The 24,425-nt window shown below is 41.9% G+C and overlaps 1 protein-coding gene across 1 annotated transcript; it reads left to right on the top strand.

Moving 5' to 3' along the window:
• Window positions 1-494: 494 nt before the first annotated feature.
• On the top strand, window positions 495-20,624 carry serpinh2 (serine (or cysteine) peptidase inhibitor, clade H, member 2). The gene is made up of 5 exons (XM_072376746.1): window positions 495-569; window positions 1,147-1,787; window positions 6,321-6,413; window positions 6,984-7,216; window positions 19,499-20,624. Exons 2-5 carry the CDS (start codon window positions 1,154-1,156, stop codon window positions 19,793-19,795), a joined length of 1,257 nt encoding a protein of 418 aa, XP_072232847.1. The 5' UTR covers window positions 495-569; window positions 1,147-1,153; the 3' UTR covers window positions 19,796-20,624.
• Window positions 20,625-24,425: the final 3,801 nt, after the last annotated feature.

Here is a 24,425-nt window from a genome sequence, read left to right as displayed (position 1 = left end):
CTAACACTGCATCCGCATAATCCCTGCCAAACACCAAGGGAACGGCAATAGGGATTTCGTGATATGTAATTATGGCTTTGTAAAGCATAAATGCAGCTATTAAGCCTGCATAAACCAGTTGGAAACAGATACTGGAGTTGACTTTAAGCGACCTCATACGCTTTTCTATAGTGAAAGGCTTTTGTAAAGGATCTTAAATGCATTTTTGCACTTAGTTTTGACGTTTAGACGTCAATCGAACTGCCAAAAAACACGATGACGCGCTGCGCACTGGCCAAACTGGCACTCATTTTGTTCACATATTTTTGTAAAGGGGTTCGCCTTTTTTAATTGTGGCTGCATCTGACGTGGCTAAAGTTTTGCTCAGCTCAACAAGTCCAGCCTTGAAAGAGCAACCTGGAGAAGCTCATGGATGCTGCTTCCGCGGCTGGAAGTGTCGAGAGAAGCAGAATTGTGAAGTTGAGGGGGGAAAGGTAAACTTCCTCCCTGGGTTGCCACGTCTCAAGTCTCACCTCCTCTGCAGATCAGCTGGAAGGACCGGACGGAGATACACTTGAACGTAATTGACGGTAAATTTAAACAAAACTGCCTCTCTCTCCTTCCATCCTCTCTGTTTGTCGTCAGGAGGTTTTAGGAAACCAAAACGAAGTGGCTTGAACTAGACAGCAGATGTTCCCCGTCGCTCCTGTCAGCGTTTCCTCAAAATCAATGACTCGTTTTATTTTTTCCAAGACAAGATGGATGAACGTGTTTTAGTGTATCCCTTTCACCCACTTCAGTCTGAAAAAGCACTTCTTGCGACTCAATCTAAGCTAATTGTCCCGCAGATTTTTTTCACAGTGGGTGAGATAATTATCAAGCGGGGAGGAATTTACTAAATCAAGTTTGCCGCTGTGGCTCTGGAGTTTGCTCAAATGGGCGTTTTACTGCAAAGAGGGAACCCTTAGGCTGTTTATAGTGTTCATTTCTCTCAGATATGAACGGTGCAATATCAGCATGGGAAGTTAGTACAGAAAATCAAGTCAGAGTGTGTAAAGGATGGAGCTGCAGTCTTTGCTTGCATTTCAATGGGGAGGGATGCATTCTCCTCATTCCTCATGTCATGCAGATCTTCATCCTGCCTCCTCTTCCTGTGCTTTCCTTTAGGTATACCATGCTGCCCAGACTACTTTTTTGTCTCCTGATTTCTCACCTAATTCTGCTGCTGCAAGGCAGCGCCACTAACACCACCAAGAACGCTGCACCCCCAGCCAGCCCGTCACCTCGCCCGCCTCCACCTCTGGGTGACCCGAGCTGGGCCCTGGGTCTGCGCCTGTACAAGGCCCTCCGCTCTGACTCAAGCTCGGCAAACACCCTTTTCTCCCCTCTTCTCTTGGCCTGCTCACTCGGAGCACTGGGTGAAGGCTCTGTGGGTACAACTGCCACCCAGATCCAAGAGCTCCTCAAGGTGCCGTCACCCTCCAAAGCAGGACGACAGGTTGGGGAACTTCTGTCCGGGGCGTTGAAGAGCTTCGCCGATGCTAACGGGACAAGCTTTCAGTTGCACACAGCCTCAGCTGTGTTTACAAAGCAGACTCCTGCAGTCAGCCAGGCCTTTGCAAAGGCGAGCCAAACCAGGTTCAGGCTGAGGCACCAGACACTGGGGAAAGGAGATGCGAAGGCTGACCTGAAGCAGCTCCATGACTGGGCTAAAGCTGCGCTCGGTGGGCTGGAAGGAGCTCCTTTGGAGGCAGAAATCGGGGCTAAAGCTGGTTCACTGATCCTGGGAAATGCTCTCCACTTTAAAGGTTTGTAGAAACGTATTGCAAAATATTATGTGTCAGAAAAAGTCAAACTGTCACCCCTAAAAAACCAAACAAAAAAGAAGAACCTCTTAGATGAAAATGCATTTTTATGGTGAGCATCCAATGGCGCAACTCACCGGTTGGAGACCTGTAACAAAGCAGCTCCTCAGGACAGAGTGAGATCAATTGAAATGATCCAATCTGTCCGTATTTGGATGAGAAATCCTGGAATGTGAATCTGGCAGGCATGTGCACCATTTTAGTGTTCACACAGCACTATACCCACTGCATGTTGTATGCCAGCATGGCCACCTGTGTGCAGAGAGCATGTCTGTGTGTGTGCGCACATGCATCGGACTCCAGCTGGTGAACACAGCAGATAAAGGATGATTCTGGGGTCTATCACTGAGAGCTTATTCATCTTCCATTGGGGGGTGATGTGTCATCTTAAATAATTGAGTAACAAGTGTCCAGACTCTCTCCCTCGGTGTCATGCCGAACATCTGTGCTTGGAGCACTCCAAAGTCTGCAGCGACACAGCTTGGCTCGGCTCTGCTCTTTGTGGCAGGCTGCAGTGGTGGGAAGTTGTGAGTATTTTGGTACGGATGGAGTCAGTCGGCAGCTCCATCTGTGATTTAACAGTTGAATCCCTGAGACATATCCATCTAATCCTCATCAGAAGTTTCTTGTAGCAGAATAAATATATCATTGAACGTAAAATATTCCTTTTTAGGGGGTCGGTATTTGTTCTATTAGACTCTCAATTTATCCCGAGTCATAGAAATGGCTTATTTTCCATTTTCATAATAATTTTTCCAGGAATGTTATCTGCCATCTCTCTCCGTCTCAGAGCACAGTCATCAGTTATATGCCTGCTGACAGAGAATCGCGTTTCTGTTTGCAGCCTCCACAAAGGATTACTATGGGTTAAATTTATCCTTTTGGTTCTCTTGTTTTTTCTGTGGCATTTGTCTCTCTTTTTGCTTTTGTCGTTGTTTATCGCACGTCTTATCTACCCCTGTCTCCTCCTCTTCCCACATGTCTCCTGTTCCCGTCCTTATCTGTGTCTATCTGCTTCTATTCCGCCCGCAGGTATTCTTTTTATTAGACCGATGAAGGCAGTGCAGCTGAAGTGAAAACAGATAGACAGCGCTAAAAAAAAAACAAAAAAGCAACATATTCTGGCAGACAATGCCGTGATAAGCAATTTAATTAATTTTCTTTGTTTAATGTTTTGACTCTGTTGTGAAATTAGGTTTTCTGTGAGCCGACCCTCATTTTTTCATTCATTAATTTTGTGGAGGAAATATCCAAATTAGATTATTCAGAAGATTGTGTGGCACAAATTAGGTTACAGAAAATTGGATTCCTTCAGTTTTGATACACAATTTAGAAGTGGTCGATAGTTTGCTTGTTGCTCCTCCTATCAGCCTTTGATTTTGTGGTCAATTTTGTGTTTGTTTTTTTTATTTCAGGCTCCTAAAGATGTCACAGCGTGAGATAACGCATTGTTTTCTGAGACGGTGCCAGAATTTCTTTTGCAATGAGCAGGCGTCTGTTAAGACTGCCCTTTTCTGGTTTTATTCATTCTCTTTCTCTTTAGTTAATTATTTAGAGGGGGGGGGGGCTTAAAATAAAAGCTTTTTGCCATACCCCCTTCCCTTCTCTGTATACAACTTTCAAAGAAGGGGAAGGTCAGAGCCAATTAGTAGTGGAACATGTTTGTTGTGAAGAGACGTTAAAAGCCAAAAAAAGGTGTGGGAGGGTGGGTGGGGGGGTAGGAAGACATAAAATAGGAGTGATGTTTGGATGGGAATGGGACAAAAACAAGAATTAGGATAAAAAAGATGGGGATAAAGTAAAAAGTGAAAACTGAGAAAGGCAAAGAAAGAAAGAGGGTGGCCTGCTGAGCGAGCGGAAGAGATTGACAGACTTATTGGGGAGGGAGGGAAGAGGGTGTAAAGGCCTGCTTTGGGATTCCCAGTCCACACTGGTTAATTAATTCAGGCTTTGTTTTGTTTTTAGAGAAACGCCGGTGATGGAGGAAGAAAATAATATTGTGAAAAGAGCAAGAGTAGGAGGGACAAACTTGCACAGTGCACTGCAACAACAAGGGGAACAACAAGTCCCTGCATATTTAACCTCTAATAACCGCTTCTGAAATACCACACTGCTTGTAATCAAACGTTGATGAGGGGGGAGGTTTAATCGATTCTTCCCTGGATTTTGCCTTAAATTTATAGCACGAACTTGGGATGTGCGTGAGCCAGGGATTTCTGAGCTGTGCCGTCGTGTCACTGTTTATGATGATGATCTGCCTGCTGCAGTGTTGTCTTCTACAACGAGACAGCGCAGAGCAAACCCAAAGCAGGCCCAATATACAGGTTCTACAGGTGGCTGAGGGCGGTAAATCTGCTTGATTTGCGACCACTCTGTGCAGAACGCCGGTTATGATCGTGACAGCATTTCAACAACAACATGGCTGCCACTTCAGGTAACCTTCAGCAAGTTGTTTTTGAATTCCAGTGGAATTGTGTTTCTTCCAGGAGGCAGTGGGGATGCCTGTGACATGTATTAGCATGTCGTTTGGCTGTGATTTGCGGTGGCTGCAGTCCAAAAGAGCCAGAGTGTTGTTTTGTTTCCACTGGAAATGCCACCCCCGCTGCATACGATTGGTCTATTAATCCATCATGTGAAAATGAACTAATGAAAACATGTTTCAGGCCTTGTTTATTTACCCACTCGCTGCGGGGATTGCCATGAAACTTTATAAAAGTGGCATTTCTCTTTAGTGCGACTAAGTAAATTAATTCAGGAGTCAAAGTTCTCATGAATGCAAACGAAATGTATATTCTTGTGTTCTGTCTTGCACAATGCACACGTATATCCAACCCAACAAATGAAAAGTTCTGCTGGTTTTTCGGACAAGCATCTGGAACACGTGTTTCTTTAGGTACTTTGTTACACTCAAATTGTCACAAAGACTCATCATTTATTCCTACTTCTTTCATGCATCTATGAAAAATGCTAACAGTGACATTAGATAATATTTTTGCACCAACAAGTTGCTTGCCATGGAGCCAGTGTTCAAAATCGTGGCATATCTCAGCTCGGTGTGAAATGTGTCCTTCAGAAATGAGAGGGATCTGACCAAGTGGAGGATTAGAGAAGAATTGGCAGGCCTAAAGAAATGCGCTATGGCAGATGAAAGAAGAGCTTTGGAATGTCCTTCAAGTAGCCTGGAGAACTATATCTGAAGACTACTTAAATGAATTATAAGAAAGCTTTTCTGAGAGAGCCTGTGTTTAAGAATAAAGCCGGTCGTACCAAATATTAACTTTTCAGGCTTGTCGTAATTGCACAAACTCGTTTCTCACCTAATACGCGCTTGTGTTTGTGTTTATATTTCCATTTGTCTCAGTAAAATTCCACCCATTTTCTGTTTACCTGGTAAGCGTAGAAAGAAATGAAGGGTGCCATTCTTTGCATCTCTTTGCCTCCCTTCTTTTGTTCATTTAAAATGTTTAATTTAACCACAATTTTTTTTCATTTCTGCAAAAGATGCCGAGTGAATCCAACCCAGGTCAGTTCAGGAGAAGCAGACAAACTCAGGTTGTTCTCAAAACTGAAACCTGTACAATAGATGCTAACAGTGTCAGCAGCTCTCCCTTTGTCACACTGAGACACCTGCTAACGTGAGTTGTGATGTGAAAGAAATGCATTTTTTTTCTTTCCATTCTCTTCCCATAGACAGCCACAAGTGGTACACAACTTAGTCTCATTTATCTCTTGAAAGCATGACAACTTTTGATTGGTACTTCAGATCAGATCAATAATAACATAATAATAACAGTATGAACAAAAGATGCCGCTGCACACTTTCTTCAGTCGGTGTATTTGATAAGAAAACTTCTATGTTGGCAATGAGGCATTTCAATTTTATTTTTTGACCTCTTTGTTCCTGAGCATTGTGTGTTGAGAGTGGGGATTTTTCCAAACGATTAATCATTAATGACCATCATCATTAGTTCGAGCCAAAGCCAGCCTTAGATGTCCTTCACAAAGAGTAAAATGGGTACAAAGTCATAATCTGTCGACCTCAGTGCTTCATCCAATGTTCCCCACAATATGGAATGGACCGGCAGCTTTGAGAATGTGTTGTGAGGTTATTACAGCAGTAATTCCACTGCTTTCAGCCCTTCTTAAACTGACAGCTGTCAGGGGGGTTAGCAGGGCCAAGTAGGACGTGTTGAACGGTGAATGGTTCATGGCGGCCTTCAGGACAGTGTAACTGCTTTAGTCAAGCACTCCAACTCAGCAGCTTTGAGAGGAGCTTACATTTTTAAATGAGCACTACATAGTCAACGGTTCAAGCTCAGCATAAGGTGGGGTCACCGTATGGGGCTTATATGCGTTTTATAGACGTGGTATTGCTCAACTTTATCCCCACTTTTTCACCATTAACACCCCTTTCAATCACTGATTATTGTCCCACAGCCTGTCCTCATCAATCTCTCTGTATTTAAAATGTTTCAGGGCTGTGGGAGAGAGCTTTCAGTGAGGAGAGCAACGATCCTCGCATCTTCTTGGGAAGAAAATATACCAAGGTAGTGATGATGCACCGAGCAGGTAAAAAACAAACACAGTCTGTTGCTGTTGTGTTGCTGCTAGCAAATAAATTTAAAAAAAGACTCTGAAAATGCTTGAACATCTGTAAGTTCCAATCTGCTTCCCTCTTATTAATCACTATCTACCTCATGGTTTATTTAGCAGCTTTTCATCGTTTATGTAATGTCTTCAAACAACAAAGCAGAGGGAATTTCTGCAATGAAAGCATTGAAAGTTGTTGGAGAAATACATCATTTTCATTTTAATGTTACTTACGATGCCATTTTCAATTCAGGAGAAACTTTGTTGCAGGGATGTGTTGCCATCTCGCAGCAGTTTGTGCTCTCTTTAAGTCTGAAGCTAAACATGGACTGCTGTGTCCTGCTTGAGTTGAGTTCATTTGGGCAGTGAGCACTCGAGCGTCGCGGAATGATTGCTGTGACACAGCTGAAAAAACAGAGAACCAGCTTACAAGAGAACTGCTGTAGAGAGCCACTACACTGAGGCACTAAAAAAGTCAAATGCCCCTCTCCTTGACACTCTGATCTTTCCTCAAGTCTGTGTCTGCTCCCCTGCTGTCTCATCCTACAGGTTTGTACCGTTTCCATGAAGACACTGACAGCATGGTACAAATTCTGGAGGCACCTCTGTGGGGAGGTAAGGCCAGCCTTGTGCTCCTGCTGCCCTTTCATGTTGAAAATCTGGCCAGGTTGAACAAGCTGCTGACCCTGGAGCTGCTGTCAGAGTGGCTGGAGAAGACTAGTCTTACCAGTGTGGCCATCTCGATGCCTAAGGCAAACATCACAAACACGCTCAGTCTGCAGGTTAGTAGAGCAAATGATGTCTTTTGAGAGATTTACTGAAAAACTTTGAGAACTTTAGCATTATGAGTGAGTCTTATCTTAGAAGTGTGTGTGTGCGTGCGTGCGTGTGTGTGCGTGTGTGTTCGCAACGCCAAATCATACAGTGTTGGAACCATATAAAAATGCTAGAAAAAAAATGTAGTAATTCTTGCATATACTTTGACTTTTTCATCTTTGTAGATAGTATGAATCCAGTATATTCAATGTTTCTTTTCATTTGTTGATATACATCCATTATTGCATTTCAGGCCTGCAACACATTGCAAAAGAGTTGGGATTGGGTGTAATTTAAGGCTAGTAATGATGGGGGAAAAAAAAGAGAATTAATAATGATGGTGATCAAGTGAACAGGTGTCATTAGGTTTTTGTAATTATAATTCGGTGCAAAAGCAGTGTCAACGCGTCTTTGAGGAGCAAAGAGGATGTCTACTCTCAGATTTGTGTGAGGATTATTGAAACGTTTGAAAACAGCGTTCCTCAAAGAAATATCAGAAGAGGTTTTCATCTTTCTTTCTCTATATTTGATAAACTTAATTCAGTGATTAAAGGAACTTCAAAGAAAAAGGGGCAAAAATCGATCAAACAACATTGCATCAAGACCTGTCGTTCATTAGTAGCTAATATAACCACACGGGCTAGGAAATGGTGTGGGGAAGCTTTGTCAAGCACTGCAATGCTGAGTAACATCTACAAATGCGCCAAAAACTTTACAGTGCAAAAAAGAAGCCTTGTGTTAACCTTGCCCGGAGGTGACGTTACCTTCTCCGGTGTCAGAGGCATCTGGGACAGACCATCAGATCAATCAGTATATAGATCTTTAGTTGGAGTAGATCTTTTCTTGAAGAAAATGGACACTCTGTGACAAAATATGAAAAAGGACTATCCAGACTGATTCAAAAATGGATGTACACCAATAAAATGCAATCCACAACCCAGAACTAGAGATATCTTGGGTTCATACTGTTTCCAATGCAATAAAAGCCTAAGTTAAAGCAGGAATCTTTTTTTTCTATTTTCATTTTCCATAACTTCACAGCTTTTTCTGGTTTGCAAATATATGCCTTCATTATCATCTTAAACTCAGGTGATAATTTCAGGAAAAGATCCAGCTCCCTGGTGCTGTTCATGCATTCCAGTATTGCTGGTCTTCATTATTGTTTTTTTCTCCAGGGGCAGAGATGATATCTGAATCAATGGTCACTTAGAGGAAATCAGTTTAGCTCTAAACCTCGGCTTTAAAATGGATCTGAGTTCATGTGGATGTAGCCTGAATGTGCAGGAGAGAGGCCATTGCCAATTTTTTTAATGCTGGGATTTGACAAAGTGAATCCTGTCCAGCCTCAGTTTCATTTTGCTTTTTCATTCATTTCCTGTATCCACGCACATTTTTCAGCTCACCTTGTACACTTTCTTATAACAATCCAGCCGTTATTCTCACTGATTCGTCTCCTTCTTCATCCACCTCCTTTTGCTTTTCCATACAGTATCTCTTCTTCTTTATTCTCAGCTTCTGTTCAGATCAGTTTCTGGTGCTGATAAACCTTTTCTTCCCTGATAAAAGCTTTTTTTCTCTATTCATACATAAATCGTCTTCCTCCTCACTTGCTTTGATCAGGTCATCTCCCTTTGTCCTTGTGCCTTGCTGCTCTGCCTTCATGTTGTGCTGTGTTACTTGGTTGTCATTTCTTTATATTTTTACCCCACATGCATTCACACCGTCTGTGACCTGTGTTCCTTGTCTGGTTTCCTGTCTGCTACTTGTACTGCCACTTTTAGATGTCTGAGTAACTACAGCAGTAACCTGGCATGCCCCTCTGAGATCAGTGCAGATTCTGACTCAGTTGAATTCAAATGTCCCTCATTCCCACTCTTCTTCCTCCCTTGAGGAGCTGCACACATAACATCTCACAGCTTTTATCAATGAATTAAACCCCAGATTCTAGAATGCTATGGGGTTCCTGAGGGTGACCATAACCTGTGCCCCCTCGGTGGGGTCCCAGATGCCACCCCACAGAGCTGCTTTAGCAAGATCACAAAGGTTATGGCTTAGCCCAGCTGGTAGTCTGGCTCTCTGCTCCGGTCTCCACCAGAGCCAGCAGGTAGCTTGTTTAAGTCAGAAGATAAGAGACCAAAAGCATCACCAGGCAGACAGGCAGCAGCTTAGTGGCAGCTAATGCTAATGTGAGTGCATGAAGTTCATTAAGGCTCATACAGGCCAACGAGAAGGCTGTGTTGGACTGTTAACTTGGGGATTTGAGCACTGTTGGGCTGATGGAAGAATATCTGAAAAGGCCACTTCCTGTTCCAGGGGCAAGAGAACACACAAGCTGATAGAACCACGCAGGGAGAAACCCTGATGAGAATATCCTGCTGTCGTTGTCATTGTAGAAAGAATGTCATGGTTCTACAGATTAACTTCCCTTATTTCTTCAGAACTTTTAGGATTGTTTGTGTGAAAACTGGAGAAACAGCATACAGACAGTTGTCAAGTTACTCATTTGTACAAGTAGCTCTGAACCTGAAAGTCAAGAGAAATACACTCCCCAAAAACACATAATGACAGTAAAAGTAGAAAAAACTAAACATTAGATTAAGTCTTGTTCCTCAGAGTGGCAAGAGAAAAATAGATAAAAATTGCAGGCTAATTCATTTGCTTTACATTCATTGTTGTAGCAAGGAATTGGGTCAGATTTGCATTCATCATCAAGCCACAGAGGAATTTACTTTGACACTGCGCTCAAAAGACCAATGACCTGATAATCCTGAAATATTTCAAGTCTGTGTCTAACAGTATCATTTTTAAAGGCTAAACGGGGTTTGAGATGAACATTAGCGATTAGTATTTTGTTATAACCTTTCATCATCCTGTCACTCGGATATCTGTCTCTTTATGTCTGGATTGGCTCATCTTGCTTTAGAGCATATCTGCTGTTAATCAGTTGGGCGGTAAAGTCTTATGTCTGGGGCACTCTCAGTCTTCTTGGAGATGGACATGAACACAGCGGCTGGCAAAGTTGGGAACTTTTTTGGCGAACGGTCAAAAATTGTGGCCTTGCATGTCTTTAAAGGACCAAGGACCTGTGTTTTTAAATTACAGCATTAAAAGCAAAACATGCGCGTGGCAGAAACAGCTTGAGTTCTCCAGTTCGCATTGATGTGTTCTTATTTAAATTTACACTCTTAACAGCTCACATCCTCTTATGGTGTTGTTTTTAAATGCCCTCCCCGCAGCAACCAGAAAGATGCTGAACAGGAGCTGGTGACACAACAGATGTAGATGAGCTAGAAAGGTTGAGTAAGCAGAAAAGAGAGATTGAGAAGTTAGTTGAACCTGACAGATACAGAGGGCATGCCAGTAAAACCCATTTCCTCAGGGCTGGGTACACTGACTGGAACCTATTACCATGTCCTCTTCATACGAATGTCATAACCTCATCATGGACTAATGAAATCCACTTTGCCCTCTTCCTCGTTTGACAAACATCTCTGTAGAGCTGCGCTGCCATGTTATTCTACCAGCCATGCCCTGAAGAACAAGCTTTTGACATTAACATTGTCAGGATGCTCTGGGGAGAAGGCTGTAATCTAGTACTAAAGCTTGGAACAACTCCTTTTGACACGGCTATGGCTCCGCCTGAGAAAGAGCAGAAAACACGCTGTTTCACAAATCCTCTTTTGTTCTGCAAGAGGGCCTGCCAGACCAAAGAAAGAAGTTCACTTTTGTAAATAGTTAAAAGTAGTTGTACAGTGTTTCCATTATGTAATCAAATAATGGATAAGAACATCTCTCTTTTGGCCCCTGATTGTCTGACTCATAACAAGCTGTTTTCCTTTATTTGCGCTCTCAAAAGAAGAAGCACATTTAAGGAATCTTTATGAGAGGGACAAAACCCTGAATGAACCCTCTGCCCACTCCGATCTCCTCTGCCAATGCAGCCCCTCTGGCCAGTGACAGCCTGCCATGTGTTCTCTGATGGTCATTTTTTCAATTGGGTCAGGCAAATAATTGCTCATCACCGTGCGTTAATACTGTTTACCACTCTGTCTGTCAGTGCTTGGGATGGCCACAGACTCCTGAGATTAGAGAGCAGCATCTGGACAAACAGATGATCATAGTAGTGTGTGTGTGTGTGTGTTAGCCTCAAACACTTGTGTCCAGTGTGCATGGCACGTAAGTACAAACAAAATCACACACTTTAGAATCATGTTAAGAGAATTTGCCACATCCAGTGAACCCACTTCCCCCTTCACCTCTGTCCTTTCTGTCATATCAGTCGCAGGGATCTAAATCCTTTTTTGTAGGTCTCACATGTGCCTCTAATACTCTATCCCTGAGCAAGTGTACCTCAGCCCTGCTGACCTAAATAGAAGTGACATTCGGCAGGAAAGTGAGCCGGAGAGGTGGAGGAGGACGAGGGGGGGTCAATGATTGCTTGGGGACAAGGTGGAAAGCGTAACAAAGAGCTATGAATAGCTTCAGAATTTGGCTTTTTTCCTTGCTTTCCATCTCTTGTAGTGTTTTCCTCCAAGGGGCACATTGTGTCGGGGTCTGTAGCCAGAGTCGAAGAGCCCTCTTAACAAGCCCGGACCAGAGGTCACCGATTAACTACCTTCTCTCTCTGATCCTCTGCTGACCAGGCCACACACCCACAAACACACACACCCACACACACTAATAGCCAGACTTGAGCTCTGCTCTGGCTGTATCTCCAGTTGGTGACTAAGACAGATGAGCATGCACCAGAGAGCTCACTCAATCATGGCTAATGAGGTCAAAAGGGCATCAAATATTTACAAGAGCGCACTCTGCGGTGTACAGTGTCAAGGGGCAGCTGTTTTAACATAGCTACCATAGCCCCGCATCATATGAATTAATCAGATGTGTTTCATAGCCGTTTGTTTAACATCTCACTGAAAGCCCGGCTTCTTTTTTGCATCTGTATTTTTTGTGAAATGGAATAAAAAGCCGTCCATGTGCGTACGCGAACGAGTGAATGAGACACACCAGCATATTGACCATGCAAAAGAGGTAAAAGCCCGTGTAAATAAACAAGTAGGATAAAAGCTGATGAGGCTCAATAAAGGGATGGAGAGGCTTTGAAGTCTTAAGGGAGCTGACTGTGTAAGAGAAAGAGAGAGGTTTTTTTTGTTTATTTCCTTTTTTCTCTCTCTTGAGCCTGCATCAAATATGTCCATGAAATGGAGCTGTGATGATGCCACTGCATGCTTAAAACCACCCACACGGAGTGTTAAGGGCAGCAGTGAATTAAGCAGAACATGTCTATTTGTTTAAGGTGGCAGCAGCTTAAAATAATTATTTTTATGACTGTTATTGGTAAACCAGAGGGAACATGAGGTTTAAGCTGCACGAGAAGAGGAGGTAAGGCAATTTTCACCCTTAGTCTGTTATCATGATGGGGCTGATTATAATCTTGATGTAGGCGCCATGATCGATTGGATCTATTTGTTCCAGTCTGCGTCAGTTGGTTTTCACAGTGTGGAGGCACATTAGATATTAAAACATACCATGTGTGGTATGAGTGAGATGTTGTCCTCTGATGACATTTGATGCACAATGTTCTACGAATTATTTTTTAAGTTTTTTTTGGCACAGCCTCCTTTATTGCAGGTGATGAGGAAGAAATGCAAAGGAAACAATGAGAGAAAGACCTGGATGACTTGAAAGTGACAGGAAATGGATACGGTGAAAAGCTTTTTAACCCTGTAATGAGGGAAAACCCCATCAGTGCCTTCTCTTTACAAGCTCGTCACAATCTGACGCTTGGTCATCAGTTATTAGTACATAGCCACTTAACCGTCTTCACCATTACTTTCCGATGCATTTTTTCACCGCACAGCTCTACAACTGCACCCTTCTGTGTCAGTCACTGCGTCAGCTGCAGCAGCAGTAGCAGATGATAAGAAACTCTCATTCTGCTTATTAAAACAAAGCATGGACCATGTAAGGAGGTAGGAGGGGAGGGAGGAGATCTGACTCCCAATCATTGGGCTTGTGTTTGAATCCAACCTTTACACTGCTTTAATACTTTATTGCTTAATGATGGATGCTCTAGCCTGAAGGTGTTAAATTCAGGCATGTGCTTTTTCAGTTAAAAATACTGTTGATTATTCAGTCATTTGATGATATTGTGTCAGTATTAAAACAAAAAATGTTTCATACGCTGTGAAAAATGTGCCCCAAATAACAAATAACATCACGCACGTGGTCTCGAGGGAATTACGGCATGCTGGCTGTACTCGCCAGAGTTTGCACTGGACCTCCTGAGATCCACACAGATATTTTATGAGTATTAGCAGTATTAGTACTATGATCACAGCGCCACACACCTTTTACCAATCCTGGCAATAGATGAATTGATGTTGACATCACACGTCAGTTTGCACAGACTCCAAATTGTGATGTCGATTGCTCTGAAGACCCTGAACTCTAACTTCATGGTAGAGTTTTTACGCTCAAGCTGTAGGATGAGCCTCAAAATCGTGTTTACTCCTCACAGACAAATGATGAAATGATCCTACCATAAGTAGAAAAACAAACATGTTTCTAATGAGTATCAATTTTAAAACGCACTGTTGAATGTATCTGGAAGTCTTGTAATTCGTTTACTATAATAAAATTGGCAACAACTGCCGGGTTTTGTAGGGGATCAGATTTTAGCACAATACTGGCTAATTAATCTGCAGATTTTGCATTCAGTTACTCACAATACGGTCTGTCTTCTCTCTCCTTTTCTTTTCTCCATCTCTTCCTTTTCCTCTAGATTTTGCTATTTTTAGCTCAACCAAACTACAAACAACAACACATTATGAGTTTCTCTCTGATTTCTCCCCTCCTGCTGGGCCTGAAGCAGCTGTCAGACACTCCGTCTCACTTCCTCATTTATACAGCCATTATCAAAGCATATGCGGGATAGAAACAGTAATTTGCTGTAGATAATGTCTTTGAAACCATCAACATCCCTGGTAGGTTTTAGGTTTTAATGATCAATCAACTATTATTGTAAGGACACTGACATCATCCTTGGAACATCCTCAGACTCAGACCAGAGTAGAATTTAAAACTATTTTTTCTTTGAACATTGGGACTCTGTGGATGTTAAATCAGCTGTCAGGTTGTCTCCCAGTTTGCCGCACTGAAACATTTACTGTAAATTACTGTAGTAATCACTGTTTAAAGACAACAAATCTTCATGAAGCTGTAGACACCGATCAATGAAAAATCGTTTTTAATGCTGTGATTTTCTCTGCTGGTGCAATTATTCTAGTTTGAATGTCTGCTGTGAAACTGGAACAATTTTAGGGTTCTAAAACTGGACTAATGCGTAGCCCTCTGTGTTCTCGCACCATGACATACACTTGCATGTAAAACGAACAACTAAACATGTTTAGTTTAGACATGGGCACCTTTTTGAGATGTAAAACACCAGAATCATTCTTTCTGACTAACTTACTGTAGGTCCATAAGCAAGCCTTGTCTCATCTGTCTGACGATTTTCAAATTCAGCTTTGTTCTCCTGCATTTTGTCCTGAAAGGATAGAAGCTTAATAAATACATTTAACAAGTTGGTGTAAGATGCAGTAACATTTGAGTATAAAAGTTTTATCATCCATGACAAAAATAATTTATGCTGAGTAAATGATGAATGAATGACTGAAGAATATGTTGCCATTTTAGTGTCCATATTAACACGCTTTCATGACTGATGATTAAAGATGTAAGCCTTGTTGGTGTACTTAATATAGGATCTGTACAAAATCTGTATTATGTATGACCACAGTGATTCTTCCTCTGGCTGAGATTTAGGAGGCTTATCCATGATGACACTGTTGCCGTGTGAGCACTTAGTAACACCTGTCGTTTTGCACATGTACGACACAAAAGGCATGAAGGTCAAGTCAGCTTGTGTTTGTGTCTGGCAGATTAATGCATTCTCTGGGAATGCCTTTACAAATGCATTTACGGCAGTCTGCATGAAAAAAAACAGGGATGAGGCTGGTCAAATAGGTAGAGATAGTTTGAATAAAGAGGCTATGGTAGAATTAAAAAAAAATAAAAAGTCCTTTCCTGTCACTGTATGCAATTTCAAGACCTGGATACACAGAAAGTGACGAGAATTAGTAACTCGAATCCCTATGTGTGAAGTAGTTTGCTGCACCAGTTAACACCGGATATTTATGGCTGAAACTGGGTTGATTACATATGACAGTGAGGAAAAATGTCAAAGCACTGACGAAAAATTTTAGGAACTAGTAAAACAATAAACCAGTAACCTTTTATTATGAGAATGGCAAAATTAAAAAAAATTCCATCCAAAATCCATCCATTTTCTATACGCGCCTAATCTAACTCAGGGTTGCGGCTGGGCTGGAGCCTATTCCAGCTGTTATTGAAAGAGGGGTTACTCCCTGGACAGGCTTGTATGTCACAGTAAAGAATGTAGTGGAACAAAGATAATCAAATGCACTTTTTCCTGTTTTTTTCGACCTTTTTTCTTGGTTCTCTGTGTTTGGTTCTGTTGTTTTGTCTTTTGTTATCTCCTTCAAATTAAATTTAGTGGGATATTTTGTTGTTGTTTTCAGGTTTGTTTGACTTTTCTTGAATAATTGTAGCAAGAATTACCGAGAGATTCTGGTTTTGATGGAAGTCAATTCCTATTTTGTACAGGGACTGTAAAGTCAGAAATTAACATGGAAACAAAAACCTTTAATTGTACCAGTGGGAAATTTCCCACTGGCTCCACTCCTGTTCAAAGAGCAATAAATACAACATTGAGTTTGTAGGAAGATAACATAAAAGAAAAAACAATAAAAGACAAAATGAAGAAATAGTTGAACAAGTACATGTGGAAACTAACAGGGTGTTTCAGTTTTTGATATTCAGTCTACCTGGCTTCATCCTTGCTTTTTTATTGATGGGATTTAGTTGTTATATTTGGTGTGTAGTCTCTCCTAGATTTTGATCTGAAGGTCTTTGCCAGTTCACACATAGTTTGCATGCAGAAGCTTAAAAAAAACACCACTTTGCAGGAGTCTCCCTTTTTGATCTATTCTTCTTGCCTCATTTTTCTTTTTTCTTGTTTTTTCAATTTATTTGTGCCACTACTAGAGAAGCTTTGCCTTCATTGACTCCTCACAAGTGGAGCTACATCATGTCTTTGCTGTCACAAACTGTCCGCTCAACAGCCCCCACAGGTATACCCAAAATGCTACTTAGTTTGCTCAACCATCAAGGTGAAATAATGTGATGCTGAATGCTGCATGCCTGAGGGTTGATGCCATGCTTCTTCAGGCCTGGTTAGCCATCACACTGCTGTAGGCCAAGTAAGCCCTACACACACACACAAATAGAAGAAACCACCAACTGACGGTGCCTGTGGCTCTTACTCGCAGACAAATAGCTTGTGGAAGCTGTGAGCGAGACATCAGCAGTCCTCCCAGTGCTGTTCCATCTAAGATTCATGTGGTGCGTCGAAGAGAAAGGGCAGCCAAAGAGCACCTCCCAGAGGTTTTTCTCCCCATATAATGCGGTTCCACACCTCTGTAGGGCTCTTCTTACATCCTTTGTCTGTTTTTTCCATCATGCTGACGCAGGATACGTTTTACACTTCATAGCTTCAAAAAACAATTACATTTTATTCTTGAACCTCACCTGAAGCACTTCTGCAGGCGTAGTGATTGAATATTAGAGAATGAGGATAGATGGGCACGAGTTGGGAACAACTTTAACTCGCTCACACATTTGTCTCAAACAAGTCAAGGAATACACCGAGTGCCCGTTTTGTCATTAGACAAGGAGCAAAAATACTAGTTGCACGATCGCTGCACAACGCCTGATATATGTCGAGGAAGAATGAGGTGGGGAGTAAGAAGACGTAGTTAGGAACAGGATGGGATAAAGTGAGGCCACGTGAGGCAGATGAGGAATGGGTACGGCAGGCAAGTGGCAGAGCAGCAGAGGAAGACAGTGATGCAGTGGTGGAGGGTGGGAGGAAAAAGGAAGAGTGGAGGAATAATGGATGAAGACAATAGAAGTGCATTAGAGCTGGAGGTGGCACGTGTGTCCCTGTGAAAGAATGACCTTTGCATGATGCCTACATCTGTATATCCCTCCACTTATTTCATATTTAGATATAGAGCCAAAGTAAATTCTCCTTGCATCCACATGTCAGTTTTTAAGCAGAAAAGCAGATACTGATGTGTGAAAAAGAATTCACACTTCTTTTCTATGGTTTTACATGTAAGGGCATAATGAATTTAAAAAAATAATCTGGTCCTTAACATAAGTAAGCACAACCTCAGATGAAGAACTGCACAAGACATGTTAAACTCTCATTATTTGTTTAACAAAAACTGAGCCAAAATGCGGAAGTAGTAAGTGAAAAATGAAATACACCCCACAATTCAACAGCTTGTAGAACCACCTCGTGAAATAGTCTCTTTTTGATGTCATCAGTTTCTCACATCATTGTGGAGGAATTTGGTCCACTCTTCTTTCCAACATTGCTTCAGTTCATTGATACTCGCAGGCATTTATGTATACACAGCTTTCTTAAGGGCTGTCAATGCTTTCAGCAATGCTTTCAGGTTGAGTTATTGTGACTGCAGTATGCAGATTGTTTTGTTGTTGTTGTTTTCAGCCATTCTGTTGTAGATTTGCTGCTTTGTTTGAGGGTCTTTTTCCTTTTGCAAAACCATTTTTCAGCCAAGCTTTATCTGTGGGGCACATAGCACATTTGCCAAATGTGCCATTATGTCCAGTAACTTCCACTTTGGTCCCATCTGTCCAAAGGACATTGTTCTGGAGGTCTTCTAGTTTTTTTAGATACATACATGTATTTTCAAACCAAATCTACTGCAGCCCTTCCAAACAGGCCACACGTGTTTAGTCTTTTTCTGACGGCGCTGTCATGAACTTTAACATTAAACAGTTTAACAGAGGCCTGTAGAGTCTGAGATATAACTCTTGGGTATTTCTGAGTTTCACTGAGCATTGCACAGTCTAACCCTGAGTGAACTTGCTGAGCGTCCAAGATTGACAACTGTCTTAAATGTTTCCTGCTTCAGAATAACCATTTCTCTTCGGAAATGGCCTTATAACCCTTCCCCGGATTGTGCAACAGCAACAATTGCTTTTTGTGTTAATTGTGTTAATGGCACTGTGTTAGCACACAGCTGAATGCTCCAGACCAGCACACTGATAAAACCTCTGCTTCTACAAAGGTTAAGTCACCTTGCAGGTGATCAATTAATCAAGTGCATTTGATTAGCAGGACCTGGCTTACCCTCTTACATCCTATAGAAGCCGTGAGATTCAGTTTTCAGACACTGCCTCTGCATTTTGGGTTAGTTTTTGTTCAGATAATAATGACACAGTGTAACTTTTCATATGTCGCTCATCTGGCATTGTATTTGGCTCATTTTAAGACCTTGTAAGGACCGGATTATTTACTTCCAAATTATTTACTCTTATCTGCCATTAAAAGATAGTTCCAATAAAGAGTTTAGTCAGCTTTAGTTTGAATAACGCCAGTAAATCCTATTGTCACACTCTCATCTCCTTTGCAACGTCTGGCTGTGGCCGTAAGCACATCCACACACACGTTCACACATTCACACCAACACATGCTCTCGTGTGGCCCCTGGAGAAGGCTGTCACTGTGAGTGGCCCTCTGCCATGGGAGGATAAACTACCTGTCATGGCGGCGACTTTCTGTGGAATTCATATCAGAGGCAAAACAAAGGAGGTGCTGAGGTCACGGGGCATCACTCTTAAATTATTCATCCTTTGCATCCTCCTTCCGTCTCCTCTCTGCCTGTCGCCTACTTTGTTCTGCCAGCTCACAACAAGGGCAACTGTCAACCTCCTTTCCATTTTGAAATTTGAAGATACAAACTAAATAAACATTATAGTAGTAAATTAAACCCCTTTAGAAAAGTTACTCATTCACTGGTTTGGAGGGTATATTAAGTTAACCATGTGGGAAGGTCCAGGAGGTGCAGCACACATCACTTCTGAGTGTCACAGCATCATGAAATTTTAAAATATTCTTTCCCTCCCACTCGTCGTTTGGTCTCCTTGAGTGCATAATTGATCAGTGCCCTGGCAGCTGCTTGTTTGCATATACTTGCAGTACATCTCTCTGCTGGATGGCCTTAGGATTTAAGACAGCCGATTCAAAACACAGTCCATTAATTCCATCCTTCTCTGTTTTCAAATTCCAGAAACAGTTGTCTACTCTGGGCTTGACCGATGCCTGGGACCCAAAGATGGCTGACTTCTCCAGGATGTCAGAAAAGACCAAAGTTAAACTTCATCTTGCCGGCGTCCTCCACTGGGCTTCCCTGGAGTTGGCTTCTCCGACTGGGAAAGAGGATGCAGAAGAACACGTAGAAAAGCCCAAGGTGTTCTATGCCGACCACCCGTTCATCATCTTTGTCAGGGACAACACTACTGGAGCCCTACTGCTTATGGGAACTCTGGAGTACGCAGAAGGAGAAGCCTTTCATGACGAATTGTAGCATCCCTCCTCACATCCTGTCTTTTCTTTACACATTCCCTCTCAGAGACTGCTCACTTGTTTCTAAGTGGAGACATTGTCATTCACAGTAGCACTCTATCACATCAGAGTACACTGTCATACACTGACACCACATAGTGTTGTGCTGACTGACACTGACACTGCCATACCTGACACTTACACAGAGCAACACCCACACAGCATGTATAAATGATAATACTGTACCAGACATTACTGAAGTTGACTGATACAGCTTAAACTTGATGGTTTTTGTCCTCCTACAGGTCCACGCACCCACATGTATACACACATTCAAGGACTCAATGATCAAGTCAACACAAAACAACAAATTAAAGCACACTGATGAACACTAACATGCTGACAAGCAGATGTAGTTAAACTGACACAACTTACAGCACCATGAAAAAAGAATTTTAACAAACAAAAGCTCGTAGTGACACCTGCCTGGCAGATAAACACTAAATCAGGTGTGTGTGTGTGTATTTGCGTGTCATGTGGAGACCAACAGATTCAGGGTGACCCCATAGCCTCTGTCTGAGCTGCCAGAGACCCTTGGCAGGGTCCCCTGAGCTGCATCTGAGGAAGACTGATGGATCAGCCAAGTGCTTATTGATGAGCCAGCTGAATGCTAATGACTGTAATGCGTTAGAGCGCTTGTCAACAACACGGGGAGGACGGGAAATCTTTTAATCTCTTAATGCCATCAGTGATCAATGACGCCATTGGAAACAAAAATCTCTGACATTGTTTCACTAAAATTTAATAACCTGATATTGAGAATGATTACAGGTTGAAAGTTATTGATGGGGGGAATTTAGAAAAAAAAAATCAGTCCCTGGTTTTTGATGTTTTTCACTTTTGCCTCAGTATCATTGTCATCACTTGTTCCTTGATACAAAACAATCAAGCCTTAAATTTGAATACATCGCATGTGTGGACTGCCACAGCTCCATCTTTCCTGACAGCACTGGTATTACCTCCAACAGGCCGCTATTTTTATTCTTTACTTCTACCCTGAGTTGAATTGGCTGCCACTGAGCCTTAAGGGTGCATGGGAGTAGATTTAAAGCCCTGAACTAGCATCAGTTATTGAGTCTTAGTGGCAAACACATGACAGCCTCGCAGTGTCGAGGAAGTGTAGCAGTTACTTTGTCAACAAACTCACCAAATGCTTCCAGGCAACCACGGGCAAAATGTTTCTTCCATTTACACAAATGAATAATTGAGAAAAAAATATATACATGAGTGAAGAAAAGAAAATAGTCCCTGTTTGCCTTTCCTCTTAAAACAGTGTTTGCATCTTGGCATCTCTGCTGTTTTCTGTGTTTTATTTAAAGAACTAGAACATTTCATTCCATCTGTGTGCACACAAAATATTTCTAGTTTCGGACGGTCTTATCCCAGATGTCTCGAAAGGCTCGTAATGCACCCAGAAAAAGAAGCGCTGCTGTGTATTTTTGTGAAAGTAAAAATATGAGCATGGGCTACATCTGTCCTGTTACAATGCGACACTAACAGTCTAGACACACAGCTGGTCCTTCTGATTCACTGCATTCAACTAATATATGCTCCAGTAACACTCCACTATTCTAGCTTTGTTCCTAAATTAGCCCCCTTATACAGGTCTGCTCAGCAACAGTGTGCATTGCTGCTGTGGCCTCTCTGCAATGGTCTCTCGTACAGCACAGACCCACAAAGGTTACTATACTGCAGGTATAGTCCACAATGAGTAATCCCGTGTGCTCAATTTAGACAAGCCAATGATGGATCTGAGGTTGTCTGCAGTGAGCACATCAATCGTGCTTATTCTAACACCAGCTCCCAACTGACTCGCCTTCACATTTATTCAGGGCAGAACACTGACAAACACATGCATCTCTACATCAGCTCACAGGTAGCCAAACATATACTTAGTTACAAGAAAAAGGTACGGAAAATCAGTTGTCAGCACTGTGGAGCAGCCAGCCAACCACTTATCAAGCCTACAAGAGGGTAGATATTATTTTACCAGTATTTTGTTCCAAAGTAATCCTTTACAGCGTTTTGAAGGGAGCATCGGCGATGGATAACCATGAGATTGTGTTGAATCTGCTTTTGTTCTCATTTTAGTATTTTAGTATGTTCTTTCTGATATTTTTCTATCAATTTCATGAGAGTGCTTTGTTGTATAGCTGTTTTCATCGTGACATAGAAGGTGAGCAAAACCTTGCATTACATTTCCTGCACTGAAATGGCAAAAAAAAGTCAAATATATGTATGATACATATATATACAACACGTTTGAAAGAACTTTGAAATATATATGAAAGCACTATTCTGCAACCCTAGTGAGAAAAAAATAAACTCCTAAATTAAACTCAAAAATATACACTTTTATTCCATCCAATAGTTCAGAGACTTATGACACAAACGATGATACGCTAACACACGGGCAATTTAGAATCACCAATTAACCGAGGATGCTTTTTTTAGGATTGTGGGAGGCCACCCAGGCACGGGTAGAACGTGGAAACTCCACACAGAAAGGCTCGAGTGGAGATTTTGTACTGGGAACCTTCTTGCTGTGAGTGAACAGTGCGAACTGCCAAAAACATACACATAAAAAATAAATAAAGATGAAGGAACACAAAGAGTACCAAAGTGCTTTTGTAATGAAACTAACAAAATGAAAAATAAAAAAAGTACTGCTGGAAGTAACTTTGATGGCAAATGAACAGTTTACCCAATTTTCATGTTGTGTGCCTTTAGAATTAGGAAAGGTCCACAGTAATTAACTTCAGGACAGTTTCTGTACCTTACAGTTTACTTTTCTGACAGCTGTGTCTTTGAATGTAGAAACAAGACCCCTATTTCTGTTTGCACGGTACCGACAGCCACAACCAAAGTGCTTTAAAATGCAGACAGAGCCTGCACAACATGTGAGTTTGTTTCAGTCTTTATTTACCTCAGAGGACCACGCAGCTATTGATTTTTTTAATTGGGTAGTTTGTACTCGTCTCTGATGCTTTTATTCAACTAAACCTTGTCACTCTGCAAAATTGTTGCAGCATTTAAGAGAGAGATTCCATCTGATTAACACAAAATCTTTCCCAAGCCAACTGGATAGTTTAAGAAAGATAGAAATTTGAATGTGGCTTTGAATGAGAAAGTGTTTAAAGATTAAATAGAATAAATATATAAATAGACACTGTTGTTTGCCTCTATTCATAGCATGTTCTGTCCAAAGGCACTCTTTAGCAACAGGAAGCAGCAGTCTTTTGGACAGTAATCCAGGTTAAATGCAATATGAGTGCTCTGTGAAGACTTGATATTGTCACCAAATGTAAAGTCTCCCATAAGTCTTTCCCATGAAAAAAAAAAGGTTTTAAGGGAATTTAATGTTTAATCACTGGTTTTAAATAAAATATGATGTTGAAGTGGGACCGTGAACTTCCTGTCTTCTCTGCTGCCTTGTGTGATGGGTTCACCTCTTGGTCAAGTCAAGTGGTGGAGAAGAGAGTGAGGCAGCGAAAGAGCACTCAGAGCAGAGTCGTCCCAATTACAGTACAGTACTTACCCTTTAGAGAGAATCGTACAAGTGACTCAACTGGGGGTCAACACACAGATAGAGATGCTGCAGGGGCCCCTCCATTTTCGCCTTGCTGCTGTCAAAAGCTTGAGATGGGTCATGAGAAAGATGCAGGCACATGATACGTGGAAACAGATGTTGCCCGTGTTCAACTGCAGAGATGACTCACTGACATTCGGAAAAGTCACACAGATAACCAGCTGCTTCAGACCATTTCTGTTCACATTTAAACCCACGACACAAGGGGCCTAAGAGAACAGGTGCTTCACTTTGACTTTTTTTTTCAGGAAGGTGCCTTTTCTGAGCTGAACATTTAACAAAATGTAAACTAGAATAAATTGAAAAAAAACAGCCACCTTTGGCTTTGATCAAAGCTTTGCGAGCGCTAACCTTACTAGAGGAGAGTTGCTGCAGTCTTTCCTCCTGCATTCTGAATACATTCACAGAGAAGCTCGGGTTTGTTGGCTATATGGTTGGAAATCTTCAGTCAACCTCGTCTCAGACAAGATTCACAGGGTTGAGGTTGAGTGACTGACTTGGCCTTGACATGACTGAAAGCGCAACTTGCCTCTGTTTCTTGTCTAAAGAGTTTTTGCACAGCCTGGAGTCGTGCTTGGGGTCTTGATTTTGCTGTAGGACAAAGTTAGGAACCATAAAATAAGTCTCTGGAGGTACTACAGAATACTGAAAGATGGAGTGATATCCATGTTCAGGAGTTTGCCTTGGATTTTTTAAAGGCAACCCAAATCACTGACCCCTCCCCACACACATTGAGGAATCATGGCTTCACCCATTCGATTTTGCCGAGGAGTGTCTCATAAAGCTGAAATGGAACCTGACAGACAGTTTAAGTGTCTGTCGTGCAGACTAACGCCAAGAAACTTTTCCTCTGCAGAGGAAGTTAACCCGGGCCTCCCACTGCGGGTCAGACTGTGTTCCAATGAGCTGATGGAGAGTGAGTTCCCTCTGAACTGCACTTACTGATATGAAGTGTTTTTGGTGATTGCTCTGTAGATTTATGCTTCATGTCTCAAAATTTTAA

Source organism: Leuresthes tenuis, unplaced genomic scaffold, assembly GCF_036924035.1.
Source record: "Leuresthes tenuis unplaced genomic scaffold, fLeuTen1.0.hap1 SCAF_22, whole genome shotgun sequence".
Classification (NCBI taxonomy): Eukaryota; Metazoa; Chordata; class Actinopteri; order Atheriniformes; family Atherinopsidae; genus Leuresthes; species Leuresthes tenuis.
Note: the sequence above shows the minus strand (reverse complement) of the source record. Positions and strands in the feature narration are given on the sequence as shown.